Source organism: Corvus kubaryi, unplaced genomic scaffold (assembly GCF_017639235.1).
Source record: "Corvus kubaryi isolate FWS band 111438036 unplaced genomic scaffold, C.kubaryi_AGA036_p1.0 37396, whole genome shotgun sequence".
Lineage (NCBI taxonomy): Eukaryota > Metazoa > Chordata > Aves > Passeriformes > Corvidae > Corvus > Corvus kubaryi.
The window spans coordinates 30,629,963-30,649,707 of record NW_024581135.1 but is presented as its reverse complement, the minus strand read 5'-3'; the positions used below and the strand labels follow the sequence as shown (position 1 = coordinate 30,649,707).

General features: G+C 39.5%; 2 protein-coding genes across 4 annotated transcripts in view; one reads left to right on the top strand and one right to left on the bottom strand.

Moving 5' to 3' along the window:
• Window positions 1–2,208: 2,208 nt before the first annotated feature.
• MSTN (myostatin) lies at window positions 2,209–8,897 on the bottom strand. The gene is made up of 3 exons (XM_042040706.1): window positions 8,406–8,897; window positions 6,207–6,580; window positions 2,209–4,090 (listed from the first exon to the last, which is right to left on the bottom strand). Exons 1-3 carry the CDS (start codon window positions 8,776–8,778, stop codon window positions 3,710–3,712), a joined length of 1,128 nt encoding a protein of 375 aa, XP_041896640.1. The 5' UTR covers window positions 8,779–8,897; the 3' UTR covers window positions 2,209–3,709.
• CUNH2orf88 (chromosome unknown C2orf88 homolog) overlaps window positions 8,659–19,745 on the top strand; it is a 41,157-nt gene continuing 30,070 nt past the window's right edge. For all 3 annotated transcript variants that reach the window (XM_042040715.1, XM_042040723.1, XM_042040714.1), the window contains exon 1: window positions 8,659–8,745. The gene's annotated coding sequence lies outside the window, so the exon portion shown is untranslated. The remainder of the gene's footprint in view (window positions 8,746–19,745) is intronic.

The window sequence follows — 19,745 nt, the reverse complement described above, 5'->3', positions numbered from 1 at the left end:
TGAACAACCACAAACCCCAAACCTAGACTCCACAGAATTGAGGAAAAGCTACCTAAAGTTGTGAATGGATTTGGCCTTTAGTTCTTCCTTTGAAATCTGCTCATATTTAACAAAACAGTACATCTGTGGAAAATTGCAGTGCATCTGTGCTTAGTGGTGATGACTTCTGTGTTCAGCTGTTAATTCCCCACGGGCTCTGTTGAGCATATTGGAAGGTTTCTCCCCTAACTGCAGCTTCCAGCAGATGCAGGATGCACTGGATCTGGTGAAGGGAAAGGAGGGCAGTACTGCAGGGGGGCTGTTCCACCTGCAAAAGGGGCTGTGGGGCAAGAGTGTGGGGTGTGCTGGGGATGGACATTGGCTGGAGTGGGATGGGATGGGATGGGATGGGAGATGCTGTGAAAAATGGGAGGGGAAATGCTACTTGAGTTACAGTGTAACTGGAGCTGGGTAAGAAATAGGGGTAGAACTGCACTGGAAAACGACTGGCTCATTTTGGGAGCGGAAGAGCTGGGCAGTAGAGCCAAGGGGAAGAGCTGAAGCAATATAGAGTTGAGGGACTGCCCTGTTGTGGGTGTGCATGTGCATCTTGGGGCACTTGAACACTGCCTTGGAAAGCTGGGTTCTACCTGGTTCATTCCTGTTGGGATTCGTAGGATGCCAGACAAGGAAATGATGCTGTTTGTTTCTCACACATCATCCCTCACTGGCTATTTTCATTATTCTGGATACACAGCTTAACAGTGAGGTTTGAGAGCCATACAAAGTATTCACAGATGCTGCTGAAGTCTCTCAGACCTGAGCCTTGGAAATACGAGGATGTAACGGTAAGAACAGAAGGAATCATTGACATCTTAAATTGATTGTCAATAAACACATTAATTATGAACTATTCAGCAGCTGAAATCAGCAAGATCAAAGCCCAGAGCATGCTCTGTGAGTAGCCCCTTATCTGTAAGGCCAATATTAAATCATGGGAACCAGAACTGCTCTATGATAGTTTCAAGTTTGGCAAAATATAAAAGACGCATACTGCATAAAATTTACGTGGAATAAAATTTGTCTGAGTGTCAAGATGGAATGCTGGTTGGAGTAGATGTTCTTTGGAATTCATATTACTTATTTTCTTGGTTTAATTTTGTTTCCATTGATTCCAGGAACAAAAAATCCCATCACTTGTACACTGCCTTTGTGCAGGGTACGGTTATTACCAGGCAGCCAATGATGTCACTTGTATGGGGGTAAATGAATTTGCATTAGCTTTACTTTACGCATCATGAATAAAAATAATCCTGCAGGTGTTGTAACTGCACTTTGGTGCAGACTGGGAATATATTTTGTTCCCTGTCAACTGCAGAATCCACGCTGCTGCATCTCTGCAGCTGTTGCTATATGAACTGGCCCAATTAAAGCAGTGAATGTTTAGCTACAGGGTATATGGAAGTTAATTTGAAGTCTCTGAATGGTTTAAAAGCCTCACGCAAGGAGATGCTATTGATAGTTCACATGAGCAAGATGGCACTACTTGGTGCCTGAATGTCATGAATTAAAAGTCAAAGGGCAAAACGTTGGTCTCCCTTAAAGCCAGTGAAAGTTTTGCCTCTGACTTCAACAAACAGAGGATTTCTCCCTTAATTCTGTAACTTTGGTTAGGAGGGGAATTTTGTTGTACTTTTAATTCTTGTGGCTTCACCAAGAGTCTGTATTCCAAAAGTTTTTAGATTTTTATTTAGTCTGATGGTGTTTTGTGGGAAACTAAATTGAAAGTGTATTTAAGGGCCCCAGGGATCTGCTCTGGTGAACTGCATCAGGAGAAGCTGAACATCTGCTTGATGCTTGGACACAGCTTTAGCAGAGCTCCTTATCATTCAAAAGAAATTGCAGAAAATCTGTTTGCTTTTAAGTTTCAAACCTCATTGCTCAAACTTTTAAGTTTTAATGTCCTTACATACAAATTTTTAAAAAGTAAAAAAACTCAATACAAAATATTTACCACCAAGGCAGAAAATATATAAAAGGGGAAGGGAAAGAAAATCAAGCAGTTTTGCAATTTTAGGGTGGTTTTACACAAAGGAAAGTTCAAAACTGAATTCCAGAATATAACAAAAACGTGCATCATACTAACATGAAGGTGTTTTAACAGTGATTGTGTTGTCTTAACAAACACCTAGTTTATCAGTTCTATTTCACATGTGAAATAAAATGGACTTTATAGTAAATAGATCTTTTTAATTTCAATTAACAACTTTTTACTGTAAGGAAAATGTACAGAATTTGTGTGGAAATCCGTGTATTATGTTTACTCAAATACAGAAAATACTTTGCTGCAAACTTTTAAATATAATAAAATGCATTTAATAGCAATCTTTTGTGGTATCATCATTATTTATGAACATAACATTCAAAATATGGAAATTCAGTTGTGGATCAAAATGACCATAAAAAGAGTAAACCAAAGAACCTTATAAACATGTCAACAGCCATCATTTGTCCTAGATGGCTCATACCAACGTAAAAAACATATAAAATGTAGAATAATTCTCAACATATGGTTTACTTTGTTGCTTTGTTCCTACATATTATTTGTGTTAAAATCCATAAAATTATATTATGAAGAGAATATTGGGGTTTGTTTATTAAACTAAAGTACAGGTTAGAGTTATTCTTTTCTTGTGATGAACATATACCAACAGTGATTAAAAAATAAACATTTATTTACAAAATATTGATGCATACATATTACACAAGTCAGTTATATCAAAGTGGTTTTTAAACAATATCTGTAGCAACCAACTATTTGCATTGGTTTACCATAGTGCAAATGGTAATGTTGCAAAGGCAGGTTAAAATGTAGGATTGCAATTTGAATGTTGGACTTCTCTGCTGCCTTCTGTTTTTCCATGTCTAAAAAACTATTCCTTTTCATTTAAAAAATATCGATTTCTTGCGAATGTTGAATAGTGTACCTGAGGATAGGGCAAATTCATTATTAAGCCTAAATTCTTTCACTTACATAACTATCTTTCTATTTACTCAGCCTGCTTACGTAGCACCATTGCCATTGATTACTAAGATACTAATGAGAAAAAGGAATGGAAACACGCTAAATACACTATGCCATCCCTAATTTCAGGATTTGTCCGTTTATGTGGAATTTCATCTGATACATTTCACAAGTCTGCACTATATATTCAAGTGTTTAAGGATGATTCTGGTGGTATTGTGTAGTGGTGTATATGTTACCAGTATATATGTTCCTGTAACTATGATATTAAGTGAAGCTGTGAAGAAAGGAACCTAAAAGCCTGCTCCTTCTGTCCTCAGGTGAGAAGGAATTTGCTTTTGATTACCAACATGTACTGAAACCTGCATATAAATTTGCATCCGAATGACTGAATATTGATTCCCTCGTAATGTAAGAACTTCATGGATTAAATCCGGTGATTTGACTGTAGCTTTTCTCTTTTGCTGGCTCACAAGCAGCCATCAGGTAATTACATTGTCCTTTAGTTCACGTTCTGTAGCTGGTGCTGCACTAAATCTGTACGGTAGCACACAGGAGGTCGGCAATGCCTTGTGTACGTAACTTCACAGTTTGAAAGACTGGTGAGGGGGTATAACTTTTTCTTTTTTTTTCTTTTTTTTTTCTCTTTTTTTTCTTTTTGTGGTAGCTTCCATGATTTGTGAAGCAGTGGATCTGACGGGGATCTCATGAGCACCCGCAGCGATCTACAACCATGGCTGGTATCTTGCCGTAGATGATTTGTTCCTTCCCATTGAAATACAGCATATTTATGGGGGACATCTTGGTGGGTGTGCAGCAAGGGCCTGCCGAGCCTCTGGGGTTTGCTTGGTGCACGAGGTGGGTGTGCGGGTATTTTTGTAAAAACACAAATTCACATTCTCCGGAGCAATAATTCGCTTTGTATCTTTTAGGAGCGATAATCCAATCCCATCCGAAAGCTTCGAAATCCACCGTCAGCGGGTAGCGACAACATCGGGATTCTGTCGAGTGCTCGTCGCAGTCGAGACCAAAATCTCTGCGGGACCGTTTTGGGGTGTCTGTAACTCTGACCTCTAAAAATGGGTTCTGTGAGAAGAGGAGAAGGAACTGGAATCATTTCTGGGGTAAGCCCAAGTTCACTAAAAACATGCAAATAATATTTCAGATGTAGATGTATCAAATTAATATTCTGAAATGAAGTTTAAAAACAGAATTTTACCTCCCACAATTCTGTTATAGTTATCTCTGTATTTCCCTGCTATTTCTCTATACAGAGCTTTAAGACCCTGAGTATTTGTCCCTGAAATCCCCACTATCTCAGTGCTAGAATCATTTAACTGCTATAAGAACATTTCAGAAATTTGGAGGATGCTGGATTTTTACTTTTGGTGTGAGTTTTGTTTGTTTGTTTTAAACTCCATAATAATAGCTTTTGTGAGTCCTTCTGAAATTTCCTCCATTAAAAGCATATTGAGTTCAGGCTTTCTGGATATCAAGGAAGGTTTTTTGTCCAGACCAAGGAGGACAAAAGTTGCTCCTCTATTGCTGCCATGCTTGAATGACTCTGTGACTGAATGAAATTGGAGGGGCAGCTAAATATTTTGACTCCTGGAAGAGTCCTGTGGCCAGGAATGTACTTTTGGCAGATTTCCAGCCACATGCCTCCTACCAAGGTTGTGTTTCCACAGTCACCAACTGAGACTAGAAGGGAATTGCAACCATCATGATCATGAGTTTGAAAAAGTTCCCGAAGCTGCTCCCTTTCACACACTGATTTCTGCCCCTTGTGCTGGTTTGGCATTGATGGGGCCATTCCACAAAGACCGTTCCTCCGGAATGAGTAACAGCCCAGCTAACTCTGTTACACAGGTTTCCCTCTGCCCCGATACCCGCCTTCTTGGCTGCGAGCTGTGGAGCTGCTGGAAGTGCTCTTCCCAAAGGTAAGTTATATGGGGAGGAGTTTGGTGAGAGGAGCACCCCTGTACCGGGAGCTGCTGGAGAGGAGCTGGAGGCAAGAGAGGAGAGATTTCCTCTTCCGTTATCAGCTGTGCCTCTAACCCTGCTCTGCCACTGAAATGTTAATTTATAGATGGTGATAGCCATGGGTTATCCATATGTATAATCATCTGAGTGGATGGAGGTGGTGAAGACATTCCTGATCATGATATCCAGCTGGCCTGTTTCAAATACAGGAGATCCGTATTGATATTGGATGTACAATTAAGGTATCACAGAGTTTTCTTTTAAGCTCTTTTTAATTATATTATGCTGCTGTGAAGTTAAATGTTGCATAAATATGGTTGGACACAATGACTAAAGGTCTTTTCCAACCTAAATATTTCTATATTTCTGTGATCAACAGATTCATCCACTACATAAAAGCAGAATAATATTCTTCATACTGTATTCAAAAGGAGGGATCACTTCATTGTGATAAGTTCAGAAATTTTTATAGGTTGTAGATGATTAGTGATTTGCAGAAACAAATAGCTAGGGAAATACTGTAGTTTCACCTCAGGTTTACTTCAGGTGTACTTGTGGGTACACTTCAGGTTTAATTTGTTCATCTATTCTTATAAAAACAAACCAGATAGTTACTTTATGCTCTTTCTTATCATTATGACTCAATTATTGTATCAAGCAGAATTTCTTTATTCAGACGTTTCTAGAATGATGCACTCTATTAAGTATTGGAATATAAGGAACTTAACATTATGGAGAAGATCTGTTCTCACCTTCATGAAGAGACAATTCTTGTTGTTTAATAGAAAATATGTGCATAGAGAGTATGTAGGAACTCCCTTGCCTTCTCAGCAATATTGGAGGCATCTTTCCTACCAATCAAACAATCTAAAGACTGTTCTTTTAGCTTTATGTGAAATAGCTCCTTATTGAGCAGTGTTTGCACTCAAAATTGAAAACAATGTTACTTTGATAGTATCATCCATCAGTAATTGCCAAAACCTTTTCTAGTTAATGCCTCGAAATGTCTCTCTGAAATACTACAATTTCTCTCAATTTTTTAAATAGGGAAACAGGCAGAGGAATGCTATTGATTTTTGGCATGATCAGAGAGTAAAGAATGAAAGAATTGGACATACAGAACTTTTATCTTCCATTCCCTAAACAATGCATCCATTTTAACCTTAAAACAGAGCTTAAATGCTTTTCAGTGAAATGGGATTTTTCTAAATAGACTTACCAATCCATCTTCCCCCGGTCCTGGAAAAGTTACAGCAAGATTCCGTCCGTTCTCATCAAAAGCTTTTATTTCGATGCCTAAATTGGATTCAGGCTGTTTGAGCCAATTTTGCAACACTGTCTTCACATCAATACTCTGCCAAATACCGGTGCCTGGGTTCATGTCAAGTTTCAAAGATCGAATTCCAGTATATCTTGTACCATCTTTCATGGGTTTAATAAGTCTCAGGATCTGCACAAACACCGTTGTAGGTTTTTGGACTTGCCTCAAGTATATCCACAATTGGGCCTTTACTACTTTGTTATATTGTATTTTAGAGCTAAACTTAAAGAAGCAACATTTTGGTTTTCCCTCCATTTGTACAAGTAAATCAGCTATAAATGAATGGAAAGAACAGATTACTGAACAGAGAACAAGAAAAAAAGCATATATAAACCTGACTATTTTTTTTCAGACTGCATAGGAAATACTACAGTATGTTATAAAGAGTACCAGTAATAAAGTGGATTTAACTTAATTGATTTTCTATGGTTTACACTCTACAGCAACATTAATGGATGTCAACAAAATTATTATTCTGTCACCTACTACCAATTCATTTCTGCTGGTCACCTCCTGAGGACCTTCATAAAGCATGCAGAATAGCAATTCTGCATAAGCTGACTCGACACGTGTGTGGTGATCCAGCTATTTCTAATTTACTCCAAAGCCTCAGCGTGCTGCAGACCATACAGCCCTGGGCAAACTGCATGAACATTTAAATTTCTTTTCTCAGTGGAAGAAAATAATTGAGAGGATTAATATAAGGATCATTTTGTTTTCATTTGAATTATATTAGAGGAAAGTCACGTGCAGTGCTGCGTTCCTTCTTCCTGTAGCCTATGATGCAGCTGTCATACCTAGTCATGGCAATATCTTTCCATGCCAGGATAAAATGGGTAGTACTAATCCTAAATGGTGCAGGGCTTTAACATTCATAAATCTCGTCACTTAAGATACCTGTCTCTTTAGTGCATTTAAAATAGCTCAAGGGCTTTTTATAAGATGTAGGAAATGAACTCAGCAATGAAACACAACAACTTTTCTTCAGTCACTGTAACTATGAAGCAGTTTGATTAAAAATAGTTATAAAGCCTTATACATAATAGGCTGGAATAAAAGTGCAGGCAGACCTCAGCTTTGTGATAAGGCTGCAGTAAAATAATGCTATTAAGTGCCCATCTCAATAATTACTAAGTTGAAAAATTTCACTGAAGAATTTACTTTTTCATCTGTGGGTTCATTTTTAGCTGGTGAGAGCAGCTGATATTATTCTAGTCTGCATATCATAATGATATCTCTAACTGCTAACATGTCTTATATGTCCTGTCATCTTTTTCCTTTTTGACATCATATTCATAAGTGTTATTTAAAAAAACAGCTGCCATAGTCAAATACCTTAGCTGATGAAGAACATAAGATACTACAGTATTAGCTGTGCAAAAGATACTTGATAGGAGCCATAGCAGATGTTTAGCACTCGGAAGATAACTCAGAATCTGCTCATTCAGTAAATGCCTTCATTCTTCCTTGGCATGACTACGTGAGCTGATTGCTATAGCACGGACATTTTTACATTTAAGTCTGTTACACACATATTTGCTTTAAATATATAGTTTTAACTCCGAGGTGGGTGGTGCTAGTTTATGGGATCAGCAAAGAAGCAAGAATTTAACTCTCTACTTGCACTTGCTATAGCATGTTGCAGTTAGGTAGATATAGTGCTCTAAGCTGCATTTCTGTTGATTTCTATTGCTTCTAAAAATACTGGCCAGTGAAACCTCCCTCACAAAAATATAGTTCTCTCGTTATCTGCACTTGTACTTTATATTTGTGAGAGGAAATGCCCTGAGTGCTGCAGATAATGAAGTTGACTAAACTGCAGATCTCCCTTTGCTTTCTAAGGCAGTGGGCAAATCCTAAGTGCTACAGGGCACACACATTATAAGGAGCCGAAAACCAAACAGTAAAACAAAGGATTGCCACACGGTCATCTGAACCTGGCTCAAATTCTTTAGTAATAATGCTCTCCTCCCTCCCTCCAGCAGACTTCAGTCAGCAGCCTGTTGGGAGAGCCTGAGGAGGAGTTGTGTGGCTCTACAGCAGAGAGACAACTCTCTCGGAGGGGTAGTGGGAGGCGAAAGAAGCAGGGTTACTTACACTCTGTAGGCATTGTGATAATCGTTTCGGTGGTGGCATGATAGTCATCATCTTCCAAAGAGCCATCGCTACTGTCATCTCTCTGGACATCATACTGATCAATCAGTTCCTGCAGTGGAGGAGCCTTGGGTAAAAGTTGTTTAATAACATCCCTGCTAATGTTAGGAGCTTGTTCCAGACGCAGTTTGCTGAGGATTTGAATTTTTATGGCTTCTATTCTGGAAGATTTTGTATTCTGTCTCCACGTACAAGCATTGCACAGTCCGTCCTTTTCAGCGTTCTCTGTGGGCTGACTACTGTCATCTAGAGCGACCAGATCAACTGAAATCAGCATGAACAGGTAAATATAAGCATAGAGCACTAGCTTTTGCATGATCTCACATTCAGTGCAGCACTTTTGCCTTCTTTTTTTTCCCCCTCCCCCTTTCCCTTTCAGTCCTAAACAGATCCGTGAAAGCAAATGCAATCTGAGAGACAGCTTGCCACACTGGTGTACCTTATATATTCCAAGGGGGCTTTTTATACTCCAACTTTGATTAGGCTCATGTCGTCAAACCCGACGATTGGTTGCTGTCCCAACAATGAATCTGGCTGTCAGAGGGTAAAGCCCTGTCGATCACAAGTCACTAGACAGCATTTAGTTACAGCCAAGGGTGAACTGATTTATCTGGATACTTCTCAGAGGATATGCCTTCACATTCTGAAAGGATATATTTCCAAGTATTGTGGGCAGCAGTACTGAAAGACAGCACTGTCATTCTTAAATATTATACCAACTGTGTACTTGTACTATGAATCAAGAGAGACCTTGCTCTAAACTTGCTTTAGGCTTCTACCAATCTTTCTGACTTGAAAGTTTGTTCTGTTTAAAAGAAAATCCCAAGGGGTTACTGTTAGCAGGCAGGAAAATAATACTTTAGAAATGGATTGCAAAGAGTACTAATTTATGTTGTTTAACAACTAATAAATATTCAGCAGTTCCTATTTCAGAAAACCTTACTGGGTTTTCCTAGACATTAGTTAAAGCAGTATTGGAGATTTTGTGCATATCTGACACTATGCAAATGGCTCTCTTATTTGTTTGCCCCTTTAACATACATTAAAATCCACAGAAATAATCCTTTACTGAATTAACAGTCAGTTATGAAACGTGAGTCTGTCCCCTCTTCATGCTGTCACCAGAATCCTGGGCAGTAAATTAAGTATCTTTAATAACAAAGGTATTTTAAGGAGTATCTTTAGCTACTCACTTTAATATTACACAGGAATAGTTCAACTTGCTATTTTCATTATTAGTGAAAACGTTAAAAGCCTTAAAAATGTTTGAATCGCTACTGTGTATTTATCTTCTGTTTCCATGTAACCTTTTATTTCTCTTCAAAATGTCTCTGTATTATGTCAACTTAAGTGGTATCTCTGTGCTTTTTTTACTTTCTATGCAAATACTTAGAAATTCTCTTATGTCTTATATATTAAAAATACAGTTTTAATATTCTTTCTGCATAAGAGAGATACATCTATGTGTAATTGTATAGGTTATGGCTTATAAAATCTTATATTGGATCTTAAAATCAAATGTAGTCAGCCTTTGGTGTGCTGTTAGCAATAATTATGGAACTCACAGTGTGGAGGGGGTTACTGCTCAGCACAGACTGCATGTCACAGCAAACAGAAACCCTGGAATTGGTATGTGTTGTATATATTTGTATGTTTGGAATCTGTGTATTACAGCAAAGGGAAATCCTGGAATTTCATGCAATACGCCAAAGTTTGCCTAAGTTAGGACTGAATTTTCAGTTTTTCATGGTTTCTTTTCTTTTCCCATTTTGAGTACACCTAAAAATATGTCAGAAAAGGTGTTTTGCATGTGTTCATGTAAGAAAAACATTGGTATAGGTAAAGATGTGGACAGAACTCTCAAAAAAAATTTTTTTCTGCCTGGTCATTCATATTTTTTTGGTGTCACCTCCCCAGGGCATGCAAATTCACTGTATACCACAGAACTGAGCCTAATATTCAGCTCATTACCAGTGATATAAATCACAAGTATTCAATTGAAATTGGTCGTCCTGCCCTGATGTAAAGTTGATGCAAGTGATAGATGTATCATGCTCACACATTCCAGGCATACAGCCTTAGGGTCAGACCCTGATATTCTGATTTTAGCCAAAAACCCATGTTCAAAGCGAGCAGTTTGCTGCCTTAGCTCTTGAGCATCTGAGTTTTACACAGAGACCGATGCAGCTACTCTCAACATGTGGTAACATAAATGGGCTGTGGTTCACTGGAACTAGAAGTCAGGAGTTTGCAGTGCAGACTGCCTGCCATGCCTATAACACCTTTAAAACAGACTCTTAGGACATTTTAAGTGCTAGAAATGTGTTTTTATGGAAGATGCATAGGATGATTCACAGTAAGAATCTTTCTGAAAAGCACTGACCTGTTGGTGAATTTTTGGGGGAATTTAAGTTGGAGTTTGTTTACTATTATGACAGCAAATGCCATCATAAAATCATTTTTAATTATTTCTTTATTTTAAACTAGAATGACTTAACCAGATGGCTGTAAAAAGAAATCTAGTCCAAGTGGAAACTTTGACAGGTACCAGGTTTCACAGCAGAAACAGTTTAAGATAATGGTTCATCAATAAACAGATGGAAATAATGATGCAGTCATTGATATGAAAGTAATTCAGTGTTGTGGCAGACCATGTCTAAAAGCCACTCATGAGGGAGAGGGGCAAGAGAGGTGCTCAGCAGGGCCTCAGCACTGTGCCTCCTCTTGGGCTGTGCTCTGCAGCCACACTGGTACCTGGCCTGCTCCTTCTCCTGCAAGCCTTCCTGCTCTGGCTGGCCAGCATGAATGTGCAGAGCTTCAAGATTCTTTTCCCAGGCTTCTGCAGAGATTCCATTAATCTGCAAACTAGAGTCCCTTTGCTCCCTTCTGTGCAGCACTTATTTATGGCTGCAGGACCAAGGCCCTCTCCTGTAAGCCTGACACCCCAGTGAGCTCTGAGGAAGAGCTCAGCTTGCTCTCAGGTGACGCATGGTGGCAAACAGACCCTGCTGAGCACCGCTGTTCAGGAGGCAGCAATAGCAGCTGCAGTGGTGGCACAGGCACTGCTGTCTGAGGGTGACAAAAGCACCCCAGAATTCACCAGCAGCTGCATAACAGCAATATTTTTCCATTTCCCTCATAAAATGCATTTCATATGTACTCTGAATAACTCTGGGCTGTTAGTAGAATACTTTTCATCTTTTCTGGTTTCTGGCTTATTCTTTTTTCTCTGAAATTGCAAGAATTTAGGAAAGAGCACAATGAGTTGCACTTGATCAGGAGCTCTTGAAGAATCTAATTTCTTTGATAATAATAATAGAATATGTGGTTTTTCTGTCTGACTGGCATTGTAGTGTTTTTGGAAAGTGATGACTATAGAAGAAGGTGATAGAGGGGAGAAAAATAAGTGATAAAGAGACCAGGTAAAAGTTGTTCTAAAATTTATTAGGCAAAAAATACTTTAAAAAACCACCACAACAACAAAACCCTAACACATTATCACTATCAAAACTAAAGAAGAGTTAAAAATGAAATGCACATCTTACTGAATGTTATGGCATTTTAATAGTATCTTTGGGATTTGTGTCATTCTACCCGTTGTGCCTGCCAATAGTGAATAGTATTCCCAATCCTGACTATGTGGAGATCATGGCTCAGGCCCCCAAAATCAAGCACTGCAAGAATGTTCCTTTTTAAAGGAAAAAGGCATACATCTGTCTACCTGGCAACTTCTCCTCTACTTTCCCCCTTCCACCATGAGCTCTTGGAAAAACCTTAAAAATTTTTTTTGAAAAATTAAAAAAAAAAAAGGAAAAAGAAACTAAACCCACCCCCTACAAATTTGATTGATATAGAGGTTTCAAAGACATGCTGTAACTGCAAGTTCTATGGAAAAACAGTGACTGTGCAGAGGAAAAGGAGATTACTAATGCCCTCCCTGAGGAGAAGGTGAGCAGAGCCCAAGCATTACCCATCCTTTTTGGCAGGCTCTTTAGCCAGTGAGCTCGTGCTCCCTCGGCAGTGCTCAGCACGCCACTCGCCCTGGACCATCCCCAGCCTGTCACCCCTGCCCGGCCAGCAATGCACAGAGTGTGCGCAGGGACAGCAGGATGGGATCTCAGCTTGTTTTGGGGGAGGACCAAGCGGACATGGAAGGGAACCAGGACATTTCTGAGAAAAAGGAGACTTACAGGAGTATGAAGGAGCTGCTTTCCTGGCAGGGGAGGAAAGGGACATGGGTTATAACCCTGCAGCAACTGGACAACTTCATCCTGCTGTAGGCTGCATTTTCAAACACTTCTTTACAGCCTGCAGGACCAGAAATTCACTTTTCTTTAATCTCTTGTTTAAGTTAAATGAAATAGTTCTCATAATTGATTCACTTCAGAAGGTAGAACTTGAAGAAACAAAGCAGGTGTTGCAAAATGCACTGTAAATCTGTGATTGCTCTTTACATTGATGTCAAGTCCTACCTCTGAACCAGTTGGCTTCGCTCCCTGGTTTGCTTATAAGGAAGAGATAACATTCCTCCTGAGCTGCTGTGGAAGATACTAATTGAGTAAGCTTTTCTCTCACTTTTGTCAGCACAAAGCCTAAATTCCAGAATAGCAAAATGAAATGGATAGAAAACTCAATTTTAAGTCTTTTTGGACTAGACTCATCTCTTTCTTTGCTGCTATAAGCTGGAAATAATTATTATGAAGTTATTTTGTTTAGAACAGTGAAATTTGAATAGAAAAATTCAGACATGTACTTAAATGTAGTGAAGTTAGGGTGTTTCAAGTGCTTAACTATGAGTCCAGCTGTCTTAGCTCACCAGATGCTTTCTCTTAGCCACTGGAATCACAAGATAAATGCATTACTTTGAACCACAAAGCAGATATAAGGCCATGTCTATAAAACACCTAGAAAGAACTCTTGCAGTAACAAAATGCCTGTGGAAACATGATTGCAATTACATTATGTAAATGCATCCACTGTAGGGCAAGCATAGCCACTTTTAAACTTACTACCATGAACTAAAATATGAAGGCTGTAACTCGTGTGAGTTCCTGCTCTGTAACAAATGGCTTGAAAGAGTTTGTCCTTTGCTATACTTTTTTTTTTCCCTAAGAAAGTAGTCATATATAACCTTTTAAACATTCTGGAAGTCAACTTCATATATGTTGATGGTATGAATATTTAATTCCTTCAGCTTGCCAAGAAAGAAATATGTCCATCTTGGTTTTACCAGTTCTGAGTTCTAGATATCCTGTTTCACACGGGAGAAGAGCAGGCATGGCTCAGGGAATGGATTACTTGGTACACTGGCATCTGGATGGGCTATACTGCAACTCCTTCTCAACCCCTGCTGGCAGATGGCTTTCCCATGAAGACCAAGAACGTTCAGCGATTTGGGATTTTCAGTGGTCTCCCATGAGGTGTATTTGGGTCTGTGGTTTGAGTAGCAGGACAAAATGTCACTCTCTCTGGAAGATGATTTCCTCCACTCAGAAGCTGCGGGATGGAGTGTCTCACAAGCCATGGTATGCAATTGTGCAATGGATAAAATGGGGCAAACAGGTAAAACTGGTGGCAAAGGGCTGCTGTGGCCATTTCAGCCCATGATGCACCTCTCAGCTTGCCCAAGAGATGCTGCTGAACATAGCCTTTGGGGAAGTTGTATAGGGTTACCTTCAGCTCCTGGCCATCTCCCTCCTGCCTGCAGCTTTTTTGTTGCCGTGCATAACTGTGCCTCTGGAATTGGGCCAAAAAACCGTGTTGCTTTTTCCTCTCCTGCGTGTTCCAGTACACATTGCTCCAGAACTAGCCTGATACAGTAGTTGAAATGAACTCTAGAAACAGATAGGGAAGTATGTTAAGTTCCTTAAAACTTTTAAGGAAGGGTGCAGTTATCGTGAAAGCTTCCAGTTTTTCTGAGTTCTTTTGTATTTAAGATTTTATTCTGCAGCCTTTGCTAAGGTGTCTAGGTATCTTATCATATATCTTGTAAAAGAGCCCTATTAAACATTAACTTAATTCTAAGGGTTCTGCCCTTCTTAAAGGATGCTGTCTTTTCTTTCTTTTCTTTATAGTTGTAGCATTTCTACTTTTACCTATAATTCCTGACATTCATCCTGACTTTCATCTTCAATGTCTTTTAAAATAGCTGCATCAGCTGCTGCATCACTGATAACAAACCTTGGATTCCTCTAAGGAGTTGTTACCGTGCTTGGAGAGGTTTCACTTGTGCATTTGCACAAAGTGTTTGAAATACCAAAATACTTTCTCTCGGCATCACCAGCTACAAAAACGGTTGTATTTTCTCCAAGGCACAGCTCTTCGAAGGGGATTTTCACCCCAGAAGGTCAGTGATTTTGTGTGAGTGGCGTGTCCTCTGCTGGGTTGTTCTGGAACAGCATCTGTTGGGAAGCGAGGGCTGCTGCTCTGAAGTGTTTTTTTTTTCTTTTTCCTTTTCCTGTTTCTTTCTCCTTTTATTTTTTTTCCTCTTTTTTTTTTGGGTTTGTTTGTTTGTTTGTTTGTTTTTAATGCATAAGGTGTTAAAAGCTAACATGTTCCTGAAAGAACAAGAAAACGTGGTTTTGCAAAATGCAGTGAATTTGGCTCTGTTCAATCTTCCCCAGTGCCATTATGGACTGAATTAATTAGCTTTTTTATTCAGAAGATAGCTATTTGTGGAATAGATTTGGCTTGTCATCCTAAACTATCCCTTTGCTGCCCTCTCTATGACCTGCATGCCTCCTTTGCTTTGGTCCCACTCTGTGGTTTTTGCCTCTACTGAATCCACAGGCTGGATGGGAACAGCCTGTAACACCCACTTGTCTATAAGCAATAAGAAAAATCACAGCAATATAGCAACATACAGGGCTAAGAAAGCTTTTTCCCTCTTCTGCTCACTTGCACTGGTGACCATCAGGTGCAGTATCACCTCCCTCCTGGTAGGGCTGTCTATTACCCGGCCAGAGAAGTTATCCTCCTTGCACTCCAGGAGTTTTCTGGGTCACCTGCAGCTCACTGTGTTGCTTTCCCAGCATGTCAGGGTGGTTGAAGCCCCTCAGCCGGACAAGAGCCTGTGAATGGGATGCCTCCTGTAGGTGGGCCAAGAAGGCTTTGTCAATAGGCTCCCCTTGATTGGGGGACCTGCAGTAGATACTATCTACAACATTCCTTGACTTCATCTCTGATTCTTCCCCATAAGCTCTGAACCTGCTCATGGCTATTCTTTAGAGACAGCTCTTCACTCTCTGTCCATCTCCTAATGTAGAGGGCAAACCCTCGCCCTCTCTTTCCTCACCTGTCCCTTCTGAACAGCCTGTAGGCATCAATAGCCGCACCCCCGTCCTGGCATTTGTCCCACCTGAGGAATGACAAGTAAGTCACAGTTTTTAGTAGTACGGTGGCTTCCAGCTCCTCCTGTTTGCTGCCCACGCTGTGTGCAGTGGTGTAGAGGCACCTCAGCTGGGCGCTCTGAAGTATTTCACTGGTGTTTCCATCTTGGTTCTGACTGCCTCACAGTGCCCTGGTTCATCTCTGCAAGACCTGAAGTGTGCTCCAGCACAGCCACTGTGTCTTGGAGCCACCAGCTCAGGGCTCTTGCTGGCATCCCATCCCTCTAACCCTGGCATGTCATCCCACAACTTGTCATGGCCAATCTTGATGTTATCCCCTCTCCCATCAAGTCTAGTTTAAAGCTCTGTTAGTCAGCCCTGCTGATTCATGAGCAAAGACCTTTGAGGAAGCTGAATTCCATCTGATGCCAGCAATAAGATGAAATTATGGTGAAATTAAACTTCTTTCCTTTCTGCCATGTGCTCATCTATGGTCAGGTTTAGACAGGCACAATCCTAGTGCCTTTAGGATTGAATGAAAAGCAGCGGTAACATTCTTGAAGAAATAAAGCAACATTCAGATCTGCACTCATTCAAGAACACCTTTGAATCTGGTGTATTCATCACCAAAGGTTGAATTTACTACTGAGAGCTAGGCTACCCGATTTAACCCTGGCATTAAAAATTAATGTTAATGTAAATTTTTAATAACCCTATGGAAAAAGTTAAGAAAATAGCTGATTATGAAGAAATATGACATATTACAAACATATAACCTTACAAAGTTATTTAATGTCATAAGTGTATTATGGGAAAATGCAGGCACGAAAGGCTGTGGTTTCTGAGGAAGCTGCTTCTTTTAAAGTAGGACCCTGAAGAACCAGGTATTTATGAAAACTGCTGTACAAAATAATGCAGAGACAGGAAATCACATAAGCTGCTTTGGGGTTTTAGAAGACAGAGAGCAGATCGGAGGCTGCGTAAAACTGCTTGATGTATTTGATTTTCACTTGGAGGAAAAGAACATAAATGCTACGTTTTGTAATAAATTAGGTACCTTGGGAGGATTTTCACGTAACTACTACAACTGTTTACAAGTGCTGGGGCATCCAAGAAGAAACTCAGCTTTAACTCCCTCTCCTTTATATCTTCCCTTATTTGTTGTTCACTCCCTGCTGATGTAGTAAAGACGTTCCCTATTTATGAGCTCCATTATGAAGCATCACATAAGAGCACCAACAGAAGGAAAGCTGCCTGTACTGGCTAAAGCATTAGATTTACTGCCCTTTTCTCTTGGGAATTGCCTCTGGTTCCTCTAGGAGACACTTCCAATTCCTAACAATTTTAAAGGCTGATGCTTTAAAAATTTAAAAGTTTGGTTTTGGTTTTTGTTTATTATCCTTGGGATTTCAAGTTTTTCTCTCCCACCAGCCTGCTAGTTGGCAACATTAGCCAACTGGTTGATAAACAAGAATAAGCCACAAGGGAGTTGACTGTTTGGGGGGTTTTTACCATCAGTAACAGACTTTCAACCCCCTCTACCATTCTGCAGAAATTTAAAACTACTTAAGGATTAACTCTTCATAGCAAAGAGCCTGACTATCACTGTATCCATGGATATATGCCCCACACTCATGGAAATCATGTGAAGATTTCATACTCTCTATTGACTATGCAAAGAATTGAAAGGGTGCTTAAAAAACAGTGATCACATATTAAGTCTGAAGTATTACAGTGGTTGTTTCTTCAGAGATTATTTTTAAGATATCCTAGTATAATGAAGGCTGTAGAGTGGCTTTTAGTGAGTAGATCTGGAAGAGCTAATAGAGAAAAATATTCCATGGATACCCAGATTAATAGATACAGAGTTATTTATTTGCTACTGATTTTGTGATAATTACACAAAGCTTTTTTTATGTCAAGTGAACTTTGCACCAGGGTTTTTCCAGTACACAAATCTGAGGAACTTCACAATTGCTTCTGAAGTTTTGAAAAGAAAAAAGGCTTGCTGCATACAAAAGCCAAGGTTATGATCAATTAAAAATGTAAGCACTTGACCAAACTTTTGAGGCTTTCCAGAGCATATTAATGAAAAGAGAGGGATGGTACAATTAGGAATGCAGTGCAAAATGGAAATAAAATTGACGACATCAAATTACTTTATTATACTTTCTACAGTTTACTGAAGTAGCTCAACATTAAGAAATGGAAGCATTTTGTCATTCTGTCCAAAGCCTCTAGAACAAATGAGAATTAGTGAGTAACTATTGAATTGTGCAGTTGTCTGCTTTGCTAATTCTAAACTTTGATGTATCTAATGATTTATATGAGTAACTCTGAGAAAGCAGTGTGGTAAATTTTAATATCCTAGTAATAACTTGGTAGAGAGAAATTGCTTCACTAGATCCTAAACTGTGTTAAAAATTACTGTGTTGGTAAATCTCTAGTTATATGGTTTGTGTACATATAATTCCATATAGATAGATATAGATATGTTTAATTAGACATTCAAGCAAAAGAGCAGTTTCTGCTCAACAGCTTTCTCATTGCACTGGCTGGTTTAAGAAATGAGATTTCCTTTCTGTATAGCCCTTCCCTCACATCAGTCAATCAGGCATTATCTGGGGGACCATAATGGCACAAAATACTTGCCACAATTGTGCTACCTGGCGAATGGTCAATGTTTCTTACAAGAAATAAGGTTTATCAAAATAATGTGAAGGAATTACTTATTTCAGTATGTATCTGGAATGATATGAAATGGGTATTTGCTGTTCGTATAGGAAGAATGCTGTACTTAAAAATGCTAACATCTTGCACTTTGGGCTAACATTTAGTGTCACCTGATATAGATATAAATTAGTAATTTATTAATCATAACTCAGATTAACAGCTTCTTTTTTTTTTCAGTTTGAGCATTGCTGCTGCTGCATAGGGCTAAATTTCCTGTTCTTGCAGCCATTTAGGCCTAATAAAGTGTAACAAAATGAGCAAAGCTGGTAGGCAATTTTGTAGCCTTTCCTGTGAGTAATTTTGAAATAAGCATATTACAAGCGAAAGGATGTTAGTTTTGCATTTTGATATGCTGTGTTTCAAGAAGTTTTTGGAAAGGCCCTAAGCTGTGTTAGCCCAGAGTAAAACAGAACAGTGCAGCAAGTACAAACTCAGAGGATAGTACCAGCAAATACCATTGCATAGCACAGAATTTAATTTTTATTTTCCAGAGAGAATCTAATTGAAAAGTGTGTTTCAGTATAATGGTGTCATTCATGGTTTGCAGACCATGAGAAAGTCACCTCTGTCAGTAATTGCTCCAAATAGCAAGGTATGAGATGTGCTCTTTTTAGTTAGCTTATAAAGGATTAGAGCCCCAGAATGCTCCGAGTGTTTGCAGCATTTGGAAAGGGTTTTGCTTCCTGAAAACAGCCATCTTCCTAAGCTGGGGCATTAGAGCCAGTCATTGGGGTTGAGTTGCTCTTTGGGAACTGGCATTAATATGCAGTTCCTACAACACACCCATCATGCTTTGTGCACCTCTTTCCTCTCAAATGAGTGTGTTTGGCATCTGCAGTATATAAATCACATATCCTCCTTCCTTGGGAAAGTAACAGGCACTGGGACCAGAGCATGGCTGACTGGATGCTTGTGCTGGAAGGAAGGGCAGTCAGGGAGCCCACACCCTTGCCAGAAATGCACCAAAGGATCGCCTCACATGAGAAGGGTTGTGGTGCCCTGGCCAAACTTTTCCTCTTTCTGTACAGAATAAGAAAAATCAGCCAACGGTACAAGGGGGTGTTTCCACTTTGGCTTTCTCACAGCATGGTCCCCATGGAGTTTCTCATTCAGCATAAAAGCAGACAGCACAAGAACACACAGCACAAGCATTCCCAATCACGGGAATTTGTGGAGGATTAGAGGAGACCAACACACGGTCTGCAGCTGCCTGGTTTGTAAA